Below are 25,907 nucleotides of genomic sequence, written 5' to 3'. Positions count from 1 at the left end.
CCAAAAGAAGATAACAAACTCATGTCTTTTCATTCTCAGCTTACGTTAAGGTCTGAGAACCAGAAAGCTTCCACGACACCTCTAAAACATCTCTCACTTCTTGTAGACCCTAGACTGATAATCACTTAAAATCATACAAAAATTTAATTGTGTAGCTTGCTGAATTACAACATCATTTGAATTCACAGTCTCACTAAGTTTTTCGTGTGAAAGGGCATCAGTGGGAAAGAACGGGATCCTGAAATTCATAATGGAGACATCTGTTTGGGTCCAAATGAAACTAACAACTTGAATCCTCCAGTCACTCCATTCCTCCCTTGCCTGTGCAAGTAGCTTGCCCTTCTGTGTCTGAGAAGAACAGACTTCTTTGTCTAAAAACACCGTGATAACTTCACCTGGGACAGGTGCTTTGAAAGGCAATGCCCAAGACCCACCAAACCACTTCAACAACGAGGTCAAATCTCAGCATTTTCCAGAGGGACAGGACTCCAGAAAAACAGCTTACACACCCAAAGAATTCTGAGAATTTACTAACACATATTTTTAAGCAGATTTATTGATATTGTTCACGTGTCATACAACTCACCCACTTAAAGTATATAATTCAATGTTTTTTTTAGTATATTCACAGGTATATGCAACCATCAGAACACTCAGCATGGAACGAAGACTTTCTCTATCCACCCTGTTCCAGTGGACCTTGGACATGGATCTGACTTGTGGCCTCCAGAAGCTATTCATTGAGAAATGTTCTCCAGTCTGGGCCCACAAAAGCCAGACCCTCCTCCTGATGAGAAATGAAGAACCGAGGGCTACACCATGGGAACTCCACCCCTGAAAGGCCTCTCCATCGGCTGAGGCTTTGGGAAGCAGCTATGGAAGAGCACAGCTTCCCACCAGCCCCCACGAAGCTTGGGCTGCACAGGGTGCCCTACCCACCACCCAAGAGTTATCAGCCAGACTCCTCAAGTGAAGCATCTTTTACAAGTGGCGGAGCATCCAGCAACAAATGTTTCAGCAAGTTAACAATGACTCGAGTGGTCTGGTGGTCTCCCTTTTCAATCTTGCCCCTTCTGGCCTACACTCAAATTCTTAAACTTTAGTTGAATTATTATTATTTGGAAATTCAGATTCCTAGATCCCACCCTCAGAGACTGGTATTCAACAGGTCTCAGCCACGGCCTAGGAATCTGCATGCTTTCCCAGCACCGCATGATTCCTAGGAGAAGCATTGCCTTAGGCCTTAGCAGACCTTGGAAACATTTACCGACATTCCTCTTCATGGAGCAACATTCTATAAAGCCCAGAAGTGTGTTAAATTCTCCCACGTCTTCATACATGCTACATGAAAGAAGTCAGACACAAAAAGTAAATCTTGTAGGATTCCATTTATACAAAGTTCTAGGACAGGCAAAATTAATCTACAGTGATAGAATCAGTGGCTTCCTGGGAACAGGCACAGAGGTATCTTTCTGGAGAGATGGAAATGTTCTATAACTTAATTTGGTGGTGGTTACTCAGTGTATGTATTTGTCAAGTGATTGATCTGCACACTTAAAATGTGTGAATTTTATTGTATGTAAATTATACCTCAGTGAAGTCATTTTGAAAAGCTATCATGTTGACTCATAAAAATGCTATTTCAGATATTTAAACACATTGTGAATTTACATGGCGTCACATATGATTCCGTGAGAGCACGTGTATGACTCACTGCTTCCTTCATGCATTAGGCACCGTGTACCAGCAACAAGTCAATATCCTATCTGTATATTACACAGGCAGGAGCTTTATGTAGTAAGACCAGGCTCAGGCCCTTGTGCAAGAGTTCTGGAAGAGAACTGCAGGGAACAACCCCACCTTCAGGAAACTGTTTTTAGGAAATTCCTGCATTCTTTCTTCCGCTAGCCCACACTAGACTCCTCTGCACGGACGGACACACACACACACACACACACACACGCATGCGTGTGCACACACGCACACGCACACATATGCACACACGCACGCACACGTGCTTCCTCATTGGAAAGGAAATGCTCTGTGAACTAAACACATGCCCCACATGTTCTGTGACCCTGAGACCCCTCAGAAGTCACCAGGGGGCCAGTGGGTCACACCTCAAGGAGCTGACCCTCACACTTGTCAACAGCACCACAGCCTCCCTAGAGTCCCCAGAGGTCAAGAGGAAACTCCACAGGGACCAAAATCATGGCTTTGACCTCAGATTTCAGAAGAGCTCTGACTGCATGTGATCTGAGGACAAAGGGGTCTGTGCATCCCAAAAGGCCTCCAACAGAAAACCCTCTGGACTGGCAGGTCCGGGGTTCTAGCCCCTGCTCTGCCAACTGACTCACGGGGTCACCTTGGGCAACCATGTCCCTTCTCGAGGTCTCAGTTTACCCGTCTGTAAAATGTTGGTTGGAAGGGTCGAGCAACAACCCATTATTATTTGGCTTAGGATCCCATTCTTCAAATAAAATCCCTTTTAGAAAACAGAGAGTATTGATGATTCAAAGGGGATTCAGGGGCCCGTGCCTGAGGACCTCCAAGGCTCTTGAGAACTGTTTGAAAACTGTTAGGCCGGCTGAGTTCCCAACCCATGTAGCTGATCTGACTTCATGGAAACTCTCCATGACTCCAATGACCCAACTCCAGCCATGACCCCAGAGTGACTACATCTACCTGTGACCTCACATAACTCAGGGAACCCCATATCCCAGATGACCCAAGTCCAGCCACTGTGACCTCAGAATGCCTTCAAGGACCTGTGACCACACATCATCAGACTCAGGGAACTCCAATGTGAGGCAATGCTAATTACACTGTGGTTCTTCTGGTATTTGGACTGTGCCTCCCTTGGCTGTTTAAGGAAATTTTTAGCCCTCCTCCCACCCCCAAATCTGCTCTCCCTGTGAATTCAGAAACACCTGTAACTTAACTCCAAATTTAAACGGCACATCGAGGGTAGTAAAGTCCACATCTAGCCCGAGATAATCACAGCTCGTCCTCCTCTAAGACCCAGACACACAGGAAATATTGTCCTCGTCACTCCAGAGGCTTATTAAGACCATGTGCCAGGGCCCGTGCTGTGCACTTTACACAGATCACGTCTGACCCTTATCACCCTGTGAGATGGGCACTGTTACCCCATTATACAGCTGAGCAAAACTGAGGCTCTGTCACCCAGAGGCGGCATGAGGGCTCTGATGGGCTGTGAACGCTAAGAGAGTTTGTCTGAGTCCATTTCCTTGTCTGTTAAACAGGATGATGAGAATACCCTCATAGGTTGCTGGGGGGATTGAGAGTCCACGGAGAGGCCCTCCGTGGAGCACTGAGTGACAGTGGTAACAATAAACGTCAGCTCCAAATACTTGTTACAGACACTGCTTCCTAAAACACGGACCCCAGTCTTTTATAGAAAACAGGATTTATTTTCACATTCAAGGTGAACACAAAGAAATGTTCCAGAAGTATATTGTGTATATAATCAGTAGATATAATTTATAAGACACACAGAAGAAATCAAAGCCCACCAGGGAATACCCACTGACTTCCTTCCAGAGCACAAGGCACTTACAAGTCATTTCTGTTTTCAACGTGGGAATTCACATTGACTAGGCACAGCTCGCAGTGGGTCTGTCCCCGGGTTCAGCTGATTCTACCCCCATGGACTCTCCCCAAACACAAGAACAGCAAACCAATGGGATTCACAGTGACTGGGATAAAAGGCCTCAGCTGTGGGACCTTCACAAACGCCCAGACTGTGCTCCAAAGGCCAAGCTCGTGGCCTGTGCCACCAATTTCAGGTCACACCACAGCCTGGAGTAGTTAGTGCCACAGCTCCAGCTCCAGGGAGTCTTGCTAAATTATTCCGATTAGGAAGACGACATTAAACAGCTATTACAGCCCTTTACAGCAACCGGCTTTCCCCCTTGGTCAAGGAAAAGGCAGAAACTGCCTTCAAAGCTAACCCATCACCACCCTCAACGTCCAAGGCACAGGTGAACTTGGGCCAGGCGATCACAGGAGATGCCAGACGAGGAGCAGTGACACAGTGTCCATGATGGGTGTCCAGAAACAGGGCGCTGGGGAAGATCAGGCACTGGGGAAGCAGCCTGGTGGGTCCTGTGAGGTCTGACATTCCTGAGAGGCCTTCCGGAAGCACAGAGAAGGTGGAGCGAGCACAGGCAACTCCAAGGGGCCCCTGCGCTGGGAGGCCGAGGCGGCCGCCTGGGTGAGTCCACTCACTGTTGCCAGCAGCTGCCACTGGCCTAGAGCCCTGGCCATGGCAGGTTATCTCACCTGGCCACAGTCCGTGATGACAATCTTCTTGGATGTCTTCCCACTCTTGGAGCCGAGAGATTCTATTTTCTTCACGACATCCATGCCCTCTTTGACATGGCCAAACACGACATGTTTGCCATCCAGCCTGCGAGGAAAGGTGAGCCAGGTACGCAGAAACGAGGGTGGTGCAGTGTCACCCAGGGTCACAGCCCTTTGGTCATGGGACTATTTACCAAAAACAGCAGTTCTGAAAGGAACCCACACTGAAAAGCTGGCCCCACCTCTCACAGCTCGGGTATCGAGCCTTGCTGAGCCCCCCAGAACACATCAGATGACGGCTCCCTCCCAGGCTATGTTCTGCCTCACCTGCTGTGTGACCTCACCCCAGGCCAGTTAACCTGAATCCTGGGAACCTCACCTACAAAAAGTGAATTATTCTCTTTCTGCACAGGGAGATAAAGGGATATTGAACTACTTTGAAGAAATAAGAGGTCTGTGTAAATGGAACTATCTTAACAGTCATAAATTCTGAGGTGAGAGCCAAGATAATACGTGTGGTGAACCTATGCGAGTCCCAAGCAGCTCTATCTGAGACCGTCCCAAGAATCTAAAAGGCAGCTTAGTTTAGGGCCAGCAAGGCCAAAACTGGTTATACCTCAGGATCCACCAGGGGTTCCACAGAAGGAGGGCAGACAGAGCCAGCAACAACCTGCCCACCCTGACATCCATGTCCCTCTGGCTCGGAGGGTAGAGACCACTAGTATCCCCCACTACCCAGGTCACCCTGAAGTCCTTGGAAATGGGCTTTATTTAGTCTTAGCTCCAGGCCAGCTGCTGTCCCCTCATCTCCCTGAGATGTCTCAGGGCTAGGACACAGGGGACTTTGGGCAGAGAAACTTACTAGGTAGTGGAAAATTTACCTGGGAAACATCCCTAAAATACAAGGGCATTGGGAAAGAGGGCTCTAAGGGGCTGGTAGCTATTTGCAGGCCCATGCTAATGCCTGATGAGAAATCCGGTGTGATATCCAAACGTCTCCTGCAGCATTTTCCAAGGTGCATTCCAAGGTCAAGTAAGCCAGGGAAATTGCAGGTTAAACCAAGAAAACAGGTTTCTGCCACAGGCCATCTTGAGGCCTAGTATGTTCCGCAGCATTTCACAAATATATTTGGTAAAAGAATACTTTCGTGTGTGTGTGTGTGTGTGTGTGTGTGCGCGCGCGCGCACATGCGCACAAAACACGCTGAGAAAACTCCAGCTGACAGCAACAATGGGAAGCTTAATAAAGAGAGTTACAAGAATAACCCAAATTCTCCCTCAGTCCTTTCACAAACTTTCTCCTTCTCTCATACAGACACACAGCCTGGGTGAGGGCTACTGTCCCACAGCAGAGTCCAGCCTCAAACTAGCTTTCCCCTCCAGCTGCAAGGCCACCCCATCTTCCCAGAGGGCCTGGAGCCAGGAGCAAGCAACTCACCAGTCTGTCTTTATGGTGCAAATGAAGAACTGGGAGCCGTTAGTGTTGGGGCCTGCATTTGCCATTGACAGGACACCTGCAAACACAAGCAGAATGACCAGGCTGCCCCAGGAGGCATCTCACATGGGAGTCACTCAGATGAGCAGATGGGGAAAACCACATCAAGGATGCTTGAGCCAGAAGATCCTGGGGCTCAGAAGAGGGAACCAGGGCCCAAAGGACGCAGCTCCCCACCCAGGGCCTGTCCGCCTCTGCCGCCACAGGAGAAAAGGGCCTCGTGGAGGCTCTCAGCAGTAGAGCTGGAGCGGGACCCCCAGCCCTGAACTCTAGACTTTCCCACATTGCGCCTTGGGTCTGACACAATGCTGGGGTTTTGCTTAAAGGCTCTCTCCCCCAGGTTCTCAAAGGAAGGTTTGGTTTTGAAACGGAGAGCTCAGAATGAAAAAGCTCTAGGAAAACCCAACAAGCCCACCCAGAGCACTGAAGGAAGGAGCAGCATCAGATGGAGCAATCATATGGGGCAATCAGGTTGCAGCCTCCAGGCCTGCTGGGATGGCAGAGGCAGGGTCATAGCTCAGGGCACATGGCCCCGGGACTGGCGACCTGCACTCACCTGGCCCCTTGTGCTTCAGTTTGAAGTTCTCGTCAGGAAAGCGGCTCCCGTAGATGGACCTCCCCCCCGTGCCGTTGTGGTTGGTGAAGTCGCCGGCCTGCGAGCACAGAGCATTGGCTGAGACGTCGCCACCAGAGCTGGCAGAGGGGTGTTACTCCAGCGCTAGGATGCAGCCCCTAGCCCACCCACGGCCCACCCAGCCGGAAGCCCTCAGGCAAAGAGGTCAAAAAACATCCAATGATAGAAGGAGTAATACAATACTAAGGAAAATAAGCAACAATAAGACAAAGCTTAGATATTTTCTGCCACAATAACTACCCTGGTTTCCGAATGATTCATTTTTGTCTGAGCGAGTTTTTAAATGATCCTTAAAAAAATCTCGGCCATTCCGAGATGCTTCTTAGTGACCTAGAATTTTCTACCCACAACTCTTGGAGGGTAAACAGGGAGAAAACCAGGGACCCTCATTCCCAAATGTGGTCTGTGGGGAGCGGCAGCAGCCAGCACAGAGCCAGTTCCCTACACTGAGTCCCCCTCCTCGCCCCAGCATCTCCCCTTCACCAGGCCCAGGACAGAGCCCACCCAGGGCTGGCGTCATTCCTCAGAGCTCGTCTGAGGCTTCCACGGGAGCCACGGCCAGAAGAGCCCAGGGGCTGCCAGCTGCAGCAGAGCCCCGGCCCCCTGCCATGGTCATGTTGCTGATTTCCTGAGATGGGATCCTCAGGCGACACGGGTGACCTGACCTGCCTGGCTGAAGCATCCCCAAATGCCAATGTGTCCCCAGAGAGGGATGATTCAAAACCCTGGCCTGGGCGTCCCGGTGCTACCATCCCATGCCTCCGAGAGCCCTCCAGCTTTGGAGTCTCTGCCCTTGCCTGCTGTGGTTCCCAGGAAGACCCTAGCCCGGCTGGGACATCCACTTCAGCTCCTGCTTCATCCACAGCCTCGGGCAGAACCGGGAGCTGCTGCAGCTGAGAGCCACGGGGCGGGGCCAGGCCTGTCACAGCCACAGCCCTCACCCCTCCCTGAATTTGTCACATTCAACCCACTGCCACTCACCACAATGTGATGACAGCCACCAGATCGGGGTGGAGGGAAGGGGGGAGGAGAATTCCAGGCTGAAAGGACTTCAAAGAGGTCATGACATCCATGCCCCTGCCTCTAGGTCTGCTGGCCTCAGACACTAGCCCCTGTCTTAGCAGGGTCTGACCTCACACAGGACAACCCCCAGCATAGCTCGGGTCCTGGCCCCGGGGGAAGTTCTTGCTTTCAACACCTACCTGCAAAACATCTGACACAGCAAAACTAATGCTTTTGAAAAGAGGCAGAACACGTGACTAAAGAACAGACTCATTTAACCGAGAAAGATGCCCTTCACTGGAAAGAGGCTCCAAGTCCAGACCTGTGTGTTCTTGTCTGTGCCCAGTCTCCTCCCTCCTCCTCCTCTCTGTCCTTATCTCCCATGCCAAGTGCTCAGTGGGACACACTGTGGGGCGTGGGCAGAGACTGTCTGAATATGCTGGTCCTCCAAAGCCTTCAGATCTAACCCTCAGCACATCCACACTCCGATGCCCATTCTCCTTCCATTGCTTCACTCTCCCGGCCCCGCCAGGCAGGGCCGTCCTAACGATTGCCCTGTTGCTTAACTCCTGGGGCAGGGAAGGCTCTGTGGCAGCCAGGAAAAGCTCCAGCCTCTCGGAGTAAGAGGACAGGCCGAGCGAGTGACCGCAGTTGCCCTCCATTCAGTACTTTCCAGGCACATGCACACTGGTTAACCCTCATGAGAATCCTTCGAGGCGTTCCCGTCACTATCCCCACTTAGAGAAGAGGAACCCAAGGCAGGGAGAGGCCCCCGCTACCTGGCACATGAAGGACGGAATCACTCTGTGAAAGGTGGAGCCTTTGTAGCCGAAGCCCTTCTCCCCGGTGCACAGGGCTCTGAAGTTCTCTGAGGGTTGAAGGAAGAGGCAGGTCAGCAGGGCCAGGCCGCAACTCAGGGGCCACAACTTGTTCCAGGTAGTGCCCTCTCTACCTACCCCCCGCCCCTGGGTCTGCGCTGGCTGCGTGACCTGGGACAAGTCATCTGGTGCCCTGACTTCAGTGTCCGAGCACTGTGGCAAGAACACATGCTCCTGGTTGTTCCAGCACCGGGTCAGCAGGGCAGGGAGCCCAAGCAAGGGCTGCGAACCCACCAGCCTGCCCCGTCGGGCACCAGGAGGGAGGAAGTTGTCCCAGAGGAAATGTATGTGTATCTTCTCCTGATTCTGAGGCTGCTACGGGACAGGTGGGCGGGGCCCACCCTAAGGCTCAGAGAGGACCAGCGGCTGCCCCAGGGTACTCAGCAGCTGGGCCACACGTGGAACTCCCATCTGGACACGGTTCTCATGCCCCGACTCCTCTCACCACCCCACCCACCTTGCCTTGCCCCTCTCTCTTCCATCCAGACTGGACTCAGAAGGCCCTGGGCCCTGTCTTACCTGCTGTCTTTGGGACGACATCTGCCTTCAACTGTGGAGAGAGAAGAGGGACAAGACGGTCAGTCCAGAGGCAGGTGAAAGAGGGACCCAACCCGCACGGTGGCCCAAGAGATGGGGAAAGCACATTCCTGTCACTCCCAGCCCTCCGTGGGAGGCCATCTAAGCAGCTATCATTTCTGCCAGCTGCTTCCTGAACTCCAGGCTGGGAGGAGGCAGCCTCGATTTCCTAATTTGTCAGAAGAGATGACAACACTGGCAGAACTGGCAGAGCCACTTCAGCTGGGCCCAAAGCATCAGAGACTCAAGGCCTGGAGAGAGGGCCCTGCGGAGGAGCCAGTCCAAGCTCCTCAACGGGCAGATGGGAAACCGAGGCTCAGAGAGAGGCAGGAGGGGTGGGGGAAAGGGGAGGCTGCTTAGTCCCATCTAAGCCTGCCTCTTGACTCCCAGCTGCAAGAGCCACACTGGCACCGAACCTTTAAAATAAAGAGTGAACTGAGGCTTAACTGAGGCCCCTTTGTTCAAAATGGGCTTGAAGGCTACACCCAAGCTTCTCCTCTGTTACCTTCCGGACTACTAGGTATGTTTCTTGCTTTGTTTTTCAAAAAGGCCCAAAAAGCCAGGGCAGACGCAGAGTGTCACCTCGGAAGGGTGGCTGGGGATGGAGTTGCGGCGATGAGCTCCGAGCACACTGCCCGACTCCAGGAGCTCTAGGCCGGCTCTGGTGGCTGGAGCCCAAGGCCGGGCCAGCCGCCCTGCTGGGAGAGGAGGCGGCCTGAAACCACCTTTGCTACACCGAGAGCCTGATGGCGAGGGCGGGGCTGGGGCCCGCTCCGCCTTCTCAAGGGTCACAGTGTGAGCGCCCAGCCGGGCCCGCCGCCCGGACCCCGGAGGCCCCCGAAACCCACCTCGAAGCTCCGGGCCTAGGATCCCGCCCCGTTAAGTCTCGGAGCCCCTCCCGGACCCCGGCCAGCGGGACGGGCCCTCCTAGCCTACGATCTGACCTTGAGCTTTCTCCTCCACAGGGGCCTCCCTCCCGCCTCCACTAGTCCAAAGTTCTGAGGGGAGGCCTGGAGAGACCAATCTGATGCCCCTCCTTAGAGATGGGGAAACTGAGGCCCAGAGCCCAGGAGCAGGAAGCAAGGTCACTCAACGAGGCAGGCACAGCGCCGGCCCGGGGTCCAGAGCTCTTCCGCGACCGTCCCCCACGCCCAGTCCAGCACGGTCCTGTCCGGTGGTCTCACCTCCAGCACCACGCGGCCGAGCGGCTGCCCGTCGGCGCCCACGTCCAGGTACACGAGCGGGTTCCGGGAGGAAGAGGACGGGTCTCGGGAGCCGCTGCTGCAAGCGCGGGCCGCGGGTAGGCGCAGGTGCGCGGAGCGCGGGCCGGAGAGGGAGCCGAGCAGACGGGGGCCGTAGCGAAGCGCCAGCATCGTGGGTGCGGGTCCGGGCGGGAGAGCCACGGGCCAGCAGAGAGATTCCAGGAGCGAGGGTCACGGGCGCCCAAAGGGCCGAGTTAACCGCCGCGGCGTGCCGCCTCCTTTATTGGCCCAGCCGGCCTCGTGGCCCCGCCTCCATCCCGCCCCCTCCGGCCTGACCGCGGGCTCCCCCTGCTGGCCCCAGCGGGCAGCTCAGCCCGGCCGGTGGGGCGGTGGGGCGTGAAGTCTTCTGAACACACCCCAACCAGGGCCGGAGACCTGAGGGGCAGACAAGACTTCGCAAAAGGAGGCCGGTTCCATTTTACGAGGGTCCCAATAGATGAAAAAAGGGAAAATGCTAAAACGTGGTTAACTCCAAAATACGAGCATCCATATGTTTTCATTGAATATAACAAAAGTCTACATTTGAGACTTTTGTACGACTGCCCCTCGCCCCATAGGCCCTGTAGACAGACAGGCGGACAAGGAGAGACCGTGGCACTGAGAGTAAGTCAAAGAAAGGTGGAGATGAGAAGCGGGATTAGAGCGAGAGGTGGCAGGCAGGCACCTTCCATGGTGACCACAGGCCTCCTTGTCCTATCCTGGGCTTGTCTCCAGATGCTTCTAGAAACCAGTCCCTCTTCCAGACTCAGCCTGGGCCTGTCGTGCTCTTACCAGCCCTCCAGTCCTCCGCCAGGACTGGGTCTGGCTCTTCCTCCCCGACCCCATAGACTGACAGCCCTGATCCCCAGCAACCAGGACAGGTAACTGCTAGCTCCCCTCCCACCCCCACTCGCCCCAAAACGGCACCTGCAGATAACATAGCACAGGGACCGGTCGAAGGAAAAGCAAGAAGGCAAGACAGGAAGAGAGGGAGGACCGAGCGGGAGAAGCCACAGTGAGGGGGACGCACCCTCCATGCTGAGGCGGGCTTCCCAGAAGCCTGGGGGCATGGGAGGCCCACAGGAAATGACTGACAGGCAGGGGACTCGAGAGAGCATCCGAGCCAGCGCCTGCACTCTCCATATGTGCAAACGAGGCCCAGAGAGAGGAAGGCACTGCCTAGAGGTAGGGGAACCCTGGAGTCTCCGCAGCCAGCCTCTGCCAGTCCTCCAGACCTTCTGGGCCTCAGTTTCCCCTCTACAGAATAGGGGGTGATGCTAATCCCTACCTTGCTTGTTTTCCAGGTCTGTTCCAAGGATAAAATGAACAAGAGAGAGGACTTTGTCAGCTGTTAAGTACTGTGCCATGAGCATCAGTGATGGACAGAGTCTAGATGGTCTTTTTTTTTTTTAAACCTCTGATTCTTTTATGCGTGTGTGTGTGTGTGTCATTTTTTGTGTGTGTGTGTGTCGTTTTTTTTTAATTTTTGGCTGCATTAGGTCTTTGTTGATGCATGCTGGCTTTCTCTAGTTGCAGTGAGCGGGAGCTACTCTGTCGTGGTGCGTGGGCTTCTCATTGCGGTGGCTTCTCTTGTGGAGCATGGGCTCTAGGCACGAGGGCTTCGGTAGTTGTGGCACGTGGGCTCAGTAATTGTGGCTCGTGGGCTCAGTAATTGTGGCTTACGGGCTCTAGAGCACAGGCTCAGTAGTTGTGGCCCACGAGCTTAGTTGCTCCATGGCATGTGGGATCTTCCCGGACCAAGGCTCGAACCCGTGTCCCCTTCATTGGCAGGCAGATTCTTAACCACTGTGCCACCAGGGAAGTCCCGTCTAGATGGTCTTTGCTCAGGGTTTGGAGCTCAGACAGTAATGGGCCTCAGCTGCAGGGGCTCAGAGTTCTGAGGGGCCAGAGAAGAGGGTGGGGTCTGGGCCTTGGAATCAGGTGGGCTTCAGCTGGGACCAGCTCTAAACTGATGTGCCCCAGGCTCTGAATTGACTCCTGGGAAGGGGTCAGGAAGCAAAACGCTGACCCAAGCCAATTCAAGGGGTCAAAGTCTCTTAACCTCATGAGAATGCTGGCTTGACCCTTTTCTGGAATTCCACAGTCCCCTTCTCTATTCCTGGCCCAGGAGGGGCCTGCACTCAATGATACTCCAGCTGCATCCTGGAGCCCAGATGCTCCCCAGGTCCCAGCCCAGGACAGGGCCTCACTCTGTTCTGGGGAATGGCTTCTCCTTTTTCGTGATTGTGCCCTGAAGTAGAACAGGCCTGAGTTGGAAGCTGGCTTGCTCCCTGCCCCATCTGGGCCCTCAGCACATCTCGCAGATACTCCCCTGTATCAGTGCCTACTGCAGATTCAAAAGAGGAAGAGAGGAATCACCCCACATATCAGTTCCAGGCCCTCGGCTCACATAGCCCTTAGCTACGCCAAATATATGAGTGGTCCCCTATTGTCTCTCAAGCTGGCTCCTGGAGGGCCTCAGTTTATCTCCCACCCAATGGAGTATGAGCAGCCCTAACCCAGGGAAGAGCTGCTTTCATTCATGTAACCACTTTAGTTCCCAAAGCCCTTGCCTAGCCCTTAGCTTGGCTGCTCTCCACTGCAGCCTGAGAAGCAGTTCCATTGTACAGATAGGGAAGCAAGGCCCCAAGAGCTGGAGAGTGAGTTGCCCAAGGGCAGAGCGTTGGAGCTGGGAGGAATCTGTCTGACTCCAGCATCAGGGTTTGCATATGTCATATCGTTGAGGAGCTGGTAATTGGGACAGGGTGGGGAGGGCAAGAGAGACAAACCTTTGGACAGATGACACAAGATAGAAACTGAGTTAGCTGGGGGACTGTGGAACTCAGGGGACAGGGGAAATTGTTTCTGCCTAGGGGGCCAGCCTGGAGACAACTGCATTTGAGGGGCAGAGACAAAAAGATGCAGAGAGGAGATTCCAGAGCCAAAGTCAGCCCAGAGCTAGGAGAGGTCAGGGCATCTTCAAAGAAAGGCTACAATATTGACCTTGAGCTGAAAGCTTGGCAGGGGAAGGGGCATGGCAATCACAGAGAATCCTGAAGGCCAGGCTGAGGTCTAACATTGTTGGATAGTACTGGGGATCCATGGATGGTACAATCCTTCATCCCCGCCATGTTATACCTTCTACCCTCTTTGAAAAATCAAACATCATCACTCTCTCTTGCCTGAGCCAGAGAAAATTCCACCGTCCCCACAGGCTCAGCTGTGAAATCGTTTCTACCTCTGCTGAACTCAGTGGCATCAGGAGCAAGGACTGTCTCTAGGCTGAGCCATGAACTGAAACATGCCCATCCCCAGGTGAGATGGGGTAAGTGTCACCACTCAGCCTCTATGGCTATTTATAGACTCTTTGTCATCCTCAGAAACAGCAGTTTCTCTCCACTCAGCCCAAGTGGCTTCTTATCCAGGGTGTTAATGGATTTCATCACTCAGGGACCCTGTAATGCCATCTTTAGGCCTCACAGAGCCAAAGAACAGTCAGGTCATGCTGACATCCAGGGGTTGCAAACTCAGATACCTGTCAGGGCCAGGCAGAGACACACTGGGGTGAAGTGTGCTGGGCAAGGCTATAGGGAATAAGTGGGCATGGTACTGTGTCCAAACACCACAATTAAAGGGGCAGCTCCTGCCCAGGCCAGTCAATTTTTGTATGTGGACAATGGGTCCAGTGTAGCCAGATCTTTTCATTTTTCAATAAAAACTAAAAACATTATGTTTAGTGGAAATCTCCCAACTTTTAAATGTTGGGAACTCACTTTAAAATAAAATGAAACCCTGAATAAGCCCTAAACAACATATTTACAACCTAGCTAGGGCCTCTGTGCCAATAGTTTATAAGCTCTGATCTCCACTGTGTAAATGAGAGAACTGAAGCTCAGAGAGGGACAGGAGCTTGCCCATGGTCACACAGCTGCAAAGTACTGGAACTGTGGTCAAACCCCTCTCTTCACATCTGCCAGGGCACTTTCTACAAGATTCACTCAGCAGACATGTTTTCAGAGCACCTGCTAAATGCCGGGCCTGAGCTTTGCCCTCAGATACAGAATACCTCCTGCCTCTCCCAGGCTGCCTGTGTGCCAGGCAGAGGTGAATGTTGTGGTCGCCGTAGGGTATGAAGTTACAGGGGTCCTGAAGAGCCTTCCAGGAGGGGCTGGGAGTGAAGGAGGCCCTGCTGTGGTCATGGGGTGGGGTTTTCACGAACGATCAATGCCAGTGTCTGTCCCTGGGACAATGTGCCTTAGGTAGGAGGCCTTGGACTTCATTTCTCTTGGTTCCATCTGGGGGACTGGGGTCCAGGAGAGCATCTGTCATGGGGAGCTGACAGGGAGCCCAGAAGAGAGATTCTTGGGTGAGAACCCAAAAAGTGAACCAGAGCCTGCTAACAGGCCACCGTGATCACGTCACTCTCTGGGGGAATTCCGCCAAGGCATTCCCAGGCTTTTCGAAGTCATTCTCAATGCATCAGCCTCCCTCTGCTACTTCCAGGAAACATGCGTGTGTCTGGTCCCAAGCATGGTCTGAAGCAGAGCGTTGTGGGAGTCAGGAAGAGGTGGGCAGGGGAGCTTTCTCTCAAGGCCCAGGGCGGTGGTGGGCACAGTGAGCAGAGAGAGGCCTCAAGGGCGAGGTCTGGAGAAACTCCTCTTCAGAGTCCAGCTGGGCTTTAAAGGTCACCTTTGCAGGGCTTCCCTGGTGGGCGCAGTGGTTAAGAATCCACCTGCCGATGTAGGGGACACAGGTTCGAGCCCTGGTCCAGGAAGATTCCCATATGCCGTGGAGCAACTAAGCCACAACTAGTGAGCCCACGTGCCAAAACTGCTGAAGCCCACGTGCCACAACTGCTGAAGCCCATGCGCCTAGAGCCCGTGCTCTGCAACAAGAGAAGCCACTGCAGTGAGAAGCCCATGCGCAGCAACAAAGACCCAACGCAGCCAAAACTAAATTAATTAATTAATTAATTAATAATAAAGGTCACCTGTGCAATCCAGGCTGCTGTGGGCCCCTAGGGAGCAGCCAGCAGGGCAAGACAGGGCTCACCCCCCAGCCACCTGGTCACAGAGTGGAGCTGAGGAAACACGCTTCTGAGTGTACCTACTGTCCACTGTGATCTGGGCAGACCTGGGGTGAATGCCGCCCAGCTGGCGCCTTGACTACAACCTCCCGAGAGACCTTGAGCCAGGGCTAAACCACGCCCAGACACCTGACCCACAGAAAGCCTGACATAATAGATGCTTGTTGCTTTAAGCCCCTCGGTGTTGGGTCATGTGCTATGCAGCACAGATAACTAATAGACAGATAATACCTGTAGCACCTTGCACCCAGCCAGGGCCCTTTAAAGCCCAGCTCCGACCCCATTGCTCCACACACAGCCCGGCACTGACCTGCCATCTCAGCAGGCTTGTGTCACCAGCAGCTCTTGGCAAAGACCTAACGGGCACAGTTAGGGACAACCGGCCCTGAGAGACAGGCCTGACAGGTCTTGGTGAGGATGTGGACCAGGCTGCTGTTTTGTTTTTTGGGGTTTGTTTGTGTGTTTGTTTGTTTGTTTGTTTTGCGGTACGTGGGCCTCTCACTGTTGTGGCCTCTCCGGTTGCGGAGCACAGGCTCCGGACGCGCAGGCTCAGCGGCCATGGCTCACGGGCCCAGCCGCTCCGCGGCATGTGGGATCTTCACAGACCGGGGCACAAACCCGTGTCCCCTGCATTGGCAGGCAGACTCTCAAGCACTGCGCCACCAGGGAAGCCCTGGGGTTTTTTTAATTAAAAAAATTTGGGGGCCACACTGCACGGCTTGTGAGGTCTTCGTTCCCCAACCAGGGATCGAACCTGGGCCCTTGGCAGTGAAAGCATGGAGTCCTAACACTGGACCACCAGGGAATTCCCTGGGCTGCTGTTTCTGTCTCATTCCTCTGAAGGAGAATGCCTGAAGCCTGAGAGAGAGAGGGAGCTGGGAGGAAGCCCTCGGCCAGAGGGCGTGAGCTGCGGTTTGGCCAGGGCATCCCGGTGGCCTCGGGGAAGGAACGGTACCTCACTTGATGACTCCGTGCTGGGCTCTGAACTAAGCACTTCCTAGACGCCGCCCCAATCCTCAGGAGGAACCTGCAAATCGGGGATTATCCCTGTCTTACAAATGAAGGAATAGGCGTCCAGAGAGGGTAAATGATTTCTCCAAGGTCACACTAGTGTGAAGTGGAGCCTGGAATTATTCCCAGTTCCCCTTGGCTGTGTATCTTCCTTCAGGAGTTAGTGGGCTGCAAGTGGCACCTCTTAGGTGAATTATGCCAGATACCATCCCTTCAGCCTTTCTTCTAGCTAGCCTGACACTGTGCTCAGTGATTTAGACCTGAAATCTCATCTAGTCCTTGTGATAACTCCACAAGGGAGAGGCTTCTGTCCCCATGTGGTGGTGACAGCTCCAAGCCTGAGCAGGAACCAATGACTTACTCAAGGCCACACGGATAACAGGTGGCTGAGCAGGATCTGACCCCAGGTCTCGCTGACTTCAAAGCTTACGCTGTCCCCCGACTGGCTGGGCCTTCTTGCCCTAGAGAATCTACCATTGGCTTTCAGTCCTGCAGGGCTGGCGTCCACTAGCACAGGTGAGCAATGTATAAACACGGGCACAGAGTTTATTCACGCAGTCCCTGCCCAGAGTCAGCAGGAAAAGGAGCCATCGGCAGGACTCAAGAGCTTGCCAAGGAAGTCCAGGTTAGCCATCATGCACAACCCACCCCCACCTGTGTTGACCAGCCCAGGTTGGCATCATTATCCTAAGGAGGGGCCCCCACTGCCTGGTTCCCCAAAGGTGGGACTTGAGCCCTTGCCAGGACTATGATGCTGCTTGGGCAGACCTTGTCTGAGCTCTGGAGCTCTGGTCTCTGCTGTATGGCTGCAAGGAGACAAAGAGGCCTGCAATTCTGCTGTCCCTTTTCCTTTTTCTGGTCTGTTTGTTTCTCCTGTTGACCTGTGTAATTTTCTTGACTCTACTGGCTTGACCCTCAGTCTCTACTTACTAACATTGATACCTCTTCCTCCTCCATTTCAATGAATCCCTTCGAATCAACGTCACTTACCCTCTGTGCAATCAAGATTGCCCACCATTGATGCCAAGTGTTGGTTTTTTCTTCCAATTAAGATGAGCACTATAGTCTTAGATGCTTGATAACAGTAAGAATAGCCATCATTTACTGCACACTCAATAAACTGCACATGGTAAGAATTTACATTATTTCTTTTTTCTTTCTTTCTTCTTTTCTTTTTTTTTTTCAGTTGTGGGATCTTAGGTCCCTGACCAGGGATTGAACCCGGGCCCTTGGCAGTGAGAGCTCAGAGTCCTAACCACTGGACTGCTAAGGAATTCTCTACATTATTCCTTAATCCTCCCATGGCCCTTAAGAACAGGTACTAGTGTAACTGCTTTTTAAAAATCAGGTCTCCAGGGCTTCCCTGGTGGCACAGTGGTTGAGAGTCCGACTGCCGATGCAGGGGACGTGGGTTCGTGCCCTGGTCCAGGAAGATCCCACATGCCGCGGAGTGGCTGGGCCCGTGAGCCATGGCCGCTGAGCCTGCGCGTCCGGAGCCTGTGCTCCGCAACGGAAGAAGCCACAACAGTGAGAGGCCCGCGTACCTCAAAAAAAAAAAAAAAAAAAAAAATCATGTCTCCAAAGCTGGCAGAGGTTATGAAAGCTGTCCAAGGTTACAGGGCCTTCTCTCGCATTAAGTGGCTGAGCAGCCTGTATTTGGCCCAACTCAGCCTAATTCCAGAACTAATCTCCATCGTCACTGAATTTTAGTACAAAAGGTCAGCAGGTACAGGTCAGGCTGGGAGAGGCCTCAATTTATGTAACAAAGATCTCAGATATTAGATGAGCAGGGGCTTGGAAAATTGATAAACTGGCAGGCTGTGTTCCTAAGACAGTGTGTCAGTATCACATGCCCTGGTACTGGGCTGGCCCGAGCACATCAGGAGATCACAGTGTCGGCCTCAGTTGCACGTGGACAGGCCCCACAAATTCAGCAGAAGATGCAGCCAGGAAGTAGAGCAGGGGACGTGGGGAACCAAGGGGACAGCCCTAGCAAGGCTGTTCACTAGAGGATGGGGTGGGTACGATGCCATCTCCAGAGTGATGAGGACTGTCACAGACAGAGAACACAGTGGGGCTCCCTTGGCCTGAAGCTGGACCAGCGGGAGCCAGATTGGGGACAAGAAAGCTTTCTATCAATCAGTGATATCACATAATGATCCTTTGAAGTAGTAAACTCCCCGTGACTGGAGAGATGTCACAGAGAGCAGTCCTACTCAGGGTGGTTGGTGGACCAGGTATAACCCATGAGGCTCTGTTCCATCTGAGACTCTGCGATTTAGACCCCAAAAGTGGAGCAGCTAGGGGGAGCAGAAAGAGCAGGGCGCAACCTCCAATTCATTGATTGGCATGTTAGTGAGTAACATGTAACATGAAACCATAACAAGCAGAAGAGAATCCTGGCGTATGGTTACTGGTTTCAAAATGGTCAAAAGTTTTGAAGCAAAGAAGCAGATGGGAGGAACCATAAAGAAAGATACAGAACTCTTTTGAGGCATGCATACTTTAAACATCTGCCCTGCCAAAGGCACCATGGGCACAGCTGGGGCAAAGTGACTTCTATTTCTTTCCCAGGTATCTCTAGCTGTCCTTTCCCTCCATGCTTTGGGGCAGACAGTCTTCAGAAATAATGACAAAAAAAATCAATACTTGGCTTTGAGGTTTCCAAAAACCCTCAGGACACAGCCTGTTGTTTTAGAAAATGTGCATGATTGCTCATCCAGTCTTTCCACAAGACTTTCATCCACCCCCAACCAACAAGGGACTCTAGGGGCCGGAGGAGGAAGGCTATGGAGGGGAAGCAAGTAAGTTAGACCCGTGGAGGGACATGAGAACCTGCAGATGAGCTTGGAGAATCCGGAAGCAGGGATATTTTGAGCCATGTTTCTTGAGTCCAAGAAAGGAATGAGAACCCAGGCTCCCCTTTCCCTGGTGGGTCTAGGACTGGGTGTGTCCAAGCAAGTGAGTCCCCCAGCCCTCCTCCAGCCATGGTGTGGCATGAGGAGCAATGAAGATATTTCCTGGGGAGACCCAAGAGAGCACAGAGTGATGCAGTAAGCCTGAAGACCTGGAGGTCATGTAGTTGAATGAGGAGATCGTAGTAGGGCATGGACAAGAGTCAGATGGAAATAAGGGTGTCAGTAGACACCAAGGGATCAGCAAAGACAGCTCTGACAGATGCCCTGACCCCTATTTTGACACTCTGTAACCTCCAGGAACTTAGAGGCAATGCTGAGAGAAAGGATGGGGGAAGGGTCTTCCCCAAATTCCTGATTGTTTCCAACATTTGGGCCAAAATAGGAGCTTGAAAAAAGAAATTAACTTATAGACAAGTAAATTTAGTTGTGTATCTTGCATACGTGGGCTTGTGGACCAGAATTCCTATCCATGACATGATTAAAGAGCTTTCAAACAACCAGGGAAAATATCAATGTGGTATGTGTAACTTTAAGAGAAAAATTGCTCATGAAAATTAACGAGAAATACGTTAGCATCTCAACAGAAAACACATAGAGGAAATGATTAGGCTGGTCACAAGCTGCAAAATAGAAATGGCCAGTAATCATAAGAAAAAGGATGTTCGAACTCACTGGAAGTTGTGGAAGAAATGTCCACGAGAGCTATGGGATATCATTTTAGCACCATCAGTCTTGTGCATCGGTCCACCATTTACCCCTAATGCCTTGTGCTTTTTTGTGGTTCTCCACTGTGGCCCAGCCTCCCTTCCTGACTGCCTCATATGGCAGCCACGAGAAGGCGTTGCTCAGATCTCTGTCTGCAAGGCGTGGGGTTGGCCCAGGCTGCTGACCTCTGAATCCATTCTCACATCCACCCCTGAGCCACAATCCCTGCGAAAGACTGATTAAGTGTGGAAGGGGTGCTACGGCAGCCCCTCTCCTGTGAGACGCGGACCCCTCTGATGGCCGATTTTGGCTAGAGGATTCCATCCCACCAACCCTCCTCCCTCCCCCCTGCCTGCTTCCCTCCCTCCCTCTGTCCTTCACTCAAGGTCAGACTTGACTGGCAGTCTGACAGCTTTCCCATCCTCCCCCTTCTCCTGTCCCATTGCCTTTCACAGGTATTTCCCTTAATACATTTCCTTCCCATCTAATCCTGGCTTGGCATTTGCTTCTTAGAGGCCCCTGACTAACACCCCCTACACAGACTGGGCTCTTACCTCATGGGTCCACAGCCGCAGATGTAGCCTCTTCCCTCCCTGAACAGTGACAGTGTTGCTGTGTTCTTACAGTAGAATGTCGACCTCACCAGGACGGCCAAAGGGGATTACAGTAGCAATGATATCTCAGATTCCGCTCTACCTGCTGATCAAGTCCTGCGACCTTCGGCAGCCATGTTCCCCTCAAGCTCCCCTGCCCCTTGCCAGCTGGGAGGTATCACGTGTACCCCTGAGCCGGTGTGCTCCTGCTGAGGGCTGTCTCTGCTCTGCCTAGTGCCCCCAGCAATGCACCAGAACCCCATGTAAGTGTCTGGGCAGACCTCCCATTCACTCCTTTGGGGTCTCATATTAGTTTACCTGAGCTGCCATAGATACTCTAACAAAATACCACTCCACCACGGAGCTCCATACTCTTCCCCGCTGCGGGCTCCCCACGGTGGCTGCTCCCCTGGCCATCCTTGCAGCCACGGGCACCCTTTGACACAGCCTCCTGGAAGGCTGCTCTCTCTGACGGTAGGCTGTCCTTGGGCCGTGTCTCCTGGTTTCCTGTTGATCTCTCCAACAACCCATGTAGTTCTGCCCAAGCCTGGGCCCCCCCAGCAGGAGCCCCAGCCGGCTCAAGTGGCCAGGCCGGCGTATCCCACTGTGCACAGTTGTTGCTGCGGCTGCCTAGAGGAGTGTGGCCTCCCAGCTCACCCCATTCCTTGCCACTGAACCGAGAACTCTTCCCTGAAGGGAGAGCCCAGAGCCACCCTCCATGGCTGCTGGATCATTAAGACACACTGCTTTCTGGTCCCTCTGCCCAAACTGTGTCTGGAGCAATCGTTCTAAAACACACATCTCTCCCTTGTGAAATCCAGTGATAGTTTCCATCTCCTCCAGGATAACGAGCAGATTTCTGAGTTGATCGTCAAGGTCTCTGCCCTCCCACTTGACTCCGTCCACGGCTGCACCCACTATTTAGGGACATGGGCTCGGGAATCAGGCAGCCTGAGCTCACACCAGGGCTCCCTGCTGACTATCTGGGTGGTCTCAGGGGGCTCAATTGACATGGTTCTTATTAGAACAGGAGGTTAACGATGGTTCCGCTTATGATTTTTCGACTTTACGACGATGTGAAATTGATACACATTTGGGAGAGACCATACTTCTAATTTGAATTTTAATCTAGCTATTTATATGTGTTGTGATTCTCTCTTGTGATGCTGGGCAGCCACAGATCCCAGTCATCCACGCGATCACAAGGGTAAACAATCAATACATTGACAGCCATGCTGTATCCATACAACCAACTCTGCTTTTCACTGTCAGTACAGTATTCAATAAAGTACATGAGATTCAACACTTTATTATGAAATAGGTTTTGTGTTAGATGATTTTCCCCAACTGTAAGCTAATGTAAACCTTCTGAGCACATTTAAAGTTAGCTAGGCTAAGCCACGATGCTTGGTAGGTTAGGTGTTTTTAAATACCTTTTTGACTTAACGATATTTTCAACTTAAGATGTCTTTATGGGAACATAACCCCATCGTAAGTTGAGGACGATCTGTACATCCTCTGCAGGTTGTTGGGGGGTCTGATGAGATGCTGCAGGTCAAGCACTTAGCGCCCTGCCTGGCACAGAGAGAGGGTGGAAATGATCTTTTCAGCTCAGATCTGCCTCTCAGTCAGCACGGCCACAGAGCCCATGAAGGACTGACTTCAGGTCAGGGGGTCTGTGTCACCCCTAAGCTCTGAGTGAAGAATGAACAGAAGGGCCACCCTCAGGCTCTCCCTGCCTGTTGAGGGATCAGAGAGGCGGGTCCAGTCACCCCTGGCAGGAGTGGACATGGTACCCTGAGCCAGACTTGGCAGAGTCACCTTGAGGGCTGAGCGCTGGCAGAGAGGTGGAGGGAGGGAGAGGGAGGGGGTCTGTGTGTCTGCGGGTGTGTGTCTGGGGAGGGTCGTGTGGCTGGGGCTCGGGGGCTGCTCGCACTCCCATCCTCAATCCCTGTTCCAGCCCCATCAGGCGCTGCGGTTGGACTGCTGCTTACTGCCCAGTTCCGCCCCCGGCCCGCAGGCCACTCTCTAGGAGGCCTTGTTTGCTGAGGCCCCCCGAGTCCCGCCTGGCGCCAGCATGGCCCTCTCAGCTGTGCCCCTCCCCAGGGCTTTCCCCACAAGCCATCTCCTCCAACAAAGAGCCAGTGTCGTCGGGAGGGCAGGTGCTATGCAGGCAGGATGGCAGCCAGGCCTGCAGGATTCTGGGCAGTCAGATCACAGAGGAGTTTGACCAGGGTCTGGCTAGTCGGAGCCAGGGCTGGCAGGCTCTTCATTGTTTTTGTTGGTTTTGAGCCACTGCCCCAGAAAGAGTTCGGGGAGGGAGGCAGGCATAGGCTTGGGCTGGGGAGATGAGGTATATTTGCCAAGTCGGTGGCTACAGGTTAGATGAGGGCCTCCCACGACGGGTGCAAATTCTCTACCCTCCCCACTATTGGCCCCAGGCCCCAGCTCAACCCGAGACCAGCAGCAGAGAGTTGGAGTCCACCCCCTTCAGCCAGGAAGGAGACCACCCGTCTGCACAGCAGACAATTGAAACTCCTGCTTGGGCCTGCTGCCCACTTCTCTGCTGCTAGGTTGGGCCACCTGCTGGTCCCACAGGGCCAGACTTCAAATATCCATAGCTGGCCAGTCAGCCCTGGGGAAGGGGTCCCCATCCACTGACAGGGGGACGGTTCTCTGTGTATAGGCTGGTCACAAACAGGATTTAAGCCAGTGGTGGGCCAGGGCTGCTGACTATCTCAGACCATATCAATAAAGGCCAAGTACCTAAAATGAGGGAGGTGAGAATCACCTTTGCTATTTGCAGCTCACACTTGTGGGAACAGGACTATTTACAGATATTAGAAGTGTCATAGAACAAAGACAAATAAATGGACATTTCAGAGAGTAATGAATGAAAGCTACAGATTTTAGGACAGCGTGAGGATAAATAGAAATCTGTCAAGGATTTCATGTAGGTTGTGTTTTTCCCACCAGATTATAAGCTCCTTGGGGATCTTGTTCATCTCAGTAATTCCACCACCATCTCAGTCTCTCACTCCCTGTCATCACTCAGCTCACGGTGATGGCAAGAAACACAGGATAGATCAGTGGGTGGATAGATGGATGGGGGATGAGTGGGTGGGTGGATGGATAGGTGGGTGGGTGAACTGATAAAAAGCCAACTTCACAGACAGGGCTGGCTGAGTAATAACTGAATCCTGCCCTGGGAGGAGGCCAGAACAGAAGCTGCATAACCCTTATCAGCACAAAACCTAGGCTTCTCAACGCTTTCTTACAAAGGATGCAAAAGGCACTAAAACATAAGAGATGGATAACTTAGGCTTCATTAGCATTAATAACTTCTGTTCAGCAAAAGACATCAATAAGAAAATGCAATAAAGAAGTGAAGCCATATCTATATGTGATGATGGATGTGCACTAGAATTATTGTGATAATCATTTCATGATGTACATAAGTCAAGTCATTACTCTGTACACCTTAAACTTATACAGTGTATGTCACTTATATCTCAATAAAACTGGAAGAAAAAAAAACACAAAATTCAAAACTAAATAAACTAGGCTTCCTCCCCCAGGTCGTCGTGGGAAGTGGTTACCAGGACAGGCCACCAGCTTGGAACAGGGGACAGGGGAAAACTAAGAGTGCAGCACGTTGAATCCCCACCACACAGCATCATTAAAAAATAAATGTCTCGGGACTTCCGGGTAAGATGGCGGAAGAGTAAGACGCGGAGATCACCTTCCTCCCCACGGATACACCAGAAATACAGCTACACGTGGAACAACTCCTACAGAACACCTACAGAACGCTGGCAGAAGACCCCAGACCTCCCAAAAGGCTCGCCCCGCACTCCGTGCCCCTCCCTCCCGCCCGGCCTGAGTGAGCCAGAGTCCCCGAAGAGGCTGCTCCTTTAACCCTGTCCTGTCTGAGCAAAGAACAGACGCCCTCCAGCGACCTACACGCAGAGGCGGGGCCAAATCCAAAGCTGAGACCCAGGAGCTGTGAGAACAAAGAAGAGAAAGGGAAACCTCTCCCAGCAGCCTCAGAAGCAGCGGATTAAAGCTCCACAATCAACTTGATGTACCCTGCATCTGTGGAATACATGAATAGACAACACATCATCCCAAATTGAGGAGCCCGGAGTCAGTGCTGTGCCTCTGAGGTGGGAGAGCCAACTTCAGGACACTGGTCCACAAGAGACCTCCCAGCTCCACATAATATCAAACGGCGAAAATCTTCCAGAGATCTCCATCTCAACACCAGCACCCAGCTTCACTCAACGACCAGCAGGCTACAGTGCTGGACACCCTAAGCCAAACAACTAGCAAGACAGGAACACAACGCCACCCATTAGCAGAGAGGTGGCCTAAAATCATAAAAAGTCCGCAGACACCCCAAAACACACCACCAGACGTGGACCTGCCCACCAGAAAGACAAGATCCAGCCTCATCCACCAGAACACAGGCACTAGTCCCCTCCACCAGGAAGCCTACACAGCCCACTAAACCAACCTTAGCCACTGGGGACAGACACCAAAAACAACGGGAACTACGAACCTGCAGCTTGCAAAAAGGAGACCCCAAACACAGTAACATAAGCAAAATGAGAAGACAGAAAAACACACAGCAGGAGAAGGAGCAAGATAAAAACCCACCAGATCTAACAAATGAAGAGGTAATAGGCAGTCTACCTGAAAAAGAATTCAGAATAATGATGGTAAAGATGATCCAAGATTCTATTTCCCAGATCCAAAATCTTGGAAATAGAATAGACAAAATGCAAGAAACAGTTAACAAGGACCTAGAAGAACTAAAGATGAATCAAGCATCGATTAAAAACACAATACATGAAATAAAAAATACTCTAGATGGGATCAATAGCAGAATAACTGAGGCAGAAGAACGGATAAGTGAGGTGGAAGATAAAATAGTGGAAATAACTGATGCAGAGCAAAATAAAGAAAAAAGAATGAAAAGAACAGAGGACAGTCTCAGAGACCTCTGGGACAACATTAAACGCACCAACATTCGAATTATAGGGGTTCCAGAAGAAGAAGAGAAAAAGAAAGGGACTGAGAAAATATTTGAAGAGATTATAGTTGAAAACTTCCCTAATATGGGAAAGGAAATAGTTAATCAAGTCCAGGAGGCACAGAGAGTCCCATACAGAATAAATCCAAGGAGAAATACGCCAAGACACATATTAATCAAACTGTCAAAAATTAAACACAAAGAAATCATATTAAAAGCAGCAAGGCAAAAACAACAAATAACACACAAGGGAATCCCCATCAGGATAACAGCTGATCTCTCAGCAGAAACTCTACAAGCCAGAAGGGAGTGGCAGGACATAATTAAAGTGATGAAGGAGAAAAACCTGCAACCAAGATTACTCTACCCAGCAAGGATCTCATTCAGATTTGATGGAGAAATTAAAA

General features: G+C 52.1%; 1 protein-coding gene across 1 annotated transcript; it reads right to left on the bottom strand.

Moving 5' to 3' along the window:
- Positions 1–3,430: 3,430 nt before the first annotated feature.
- PPIF (peptidylprolyl isomerase F) lies at positions 3,431–10,493 on the bottom strand. Its single transcript, XM_082629416.1, has 6 exons — positions 10,096–10,493; positions 8,855–8,885; positions 8,237–8,325; positions 6,378–6,474; positions 5,765–5,840; positions 3,431–4,432 (listed from the first exon to the last, which is right to left on the bottom strand). The coding sequence occupies exons 1-6, from the start codon at positions 10,282–10,284 to the stop codon at positions 4,297–4,299; spliced, it is 618 nt and encodes a 205-aa protein (XP_082485542.1). The 5' UTR covers positions 10,285–10,493; the 3' UTR covers positions 3,431–4,296.
- Positions 10,494–25,907: the final 15,414 nt, after the last annotated feature.

The sequence above is a fragment of the Mesoplodon mirus genome, assembly GCF_964341445.2.
Source record: "Mesoplodon mirus genome assembly, chromosome: 2".
In the NCBI taxonomy this organism is placed as follows: Eukaryota; Metazoa; Chordata; class Mammalia; order Artiodactyla; family Ziphiidae; genus Mesoplodon; species Mesoplodon mirus.
Note: the sequence above shows the minus strand (reverse complement) of the source record. Positions and strands in the feature narration are given on the sequence as shown.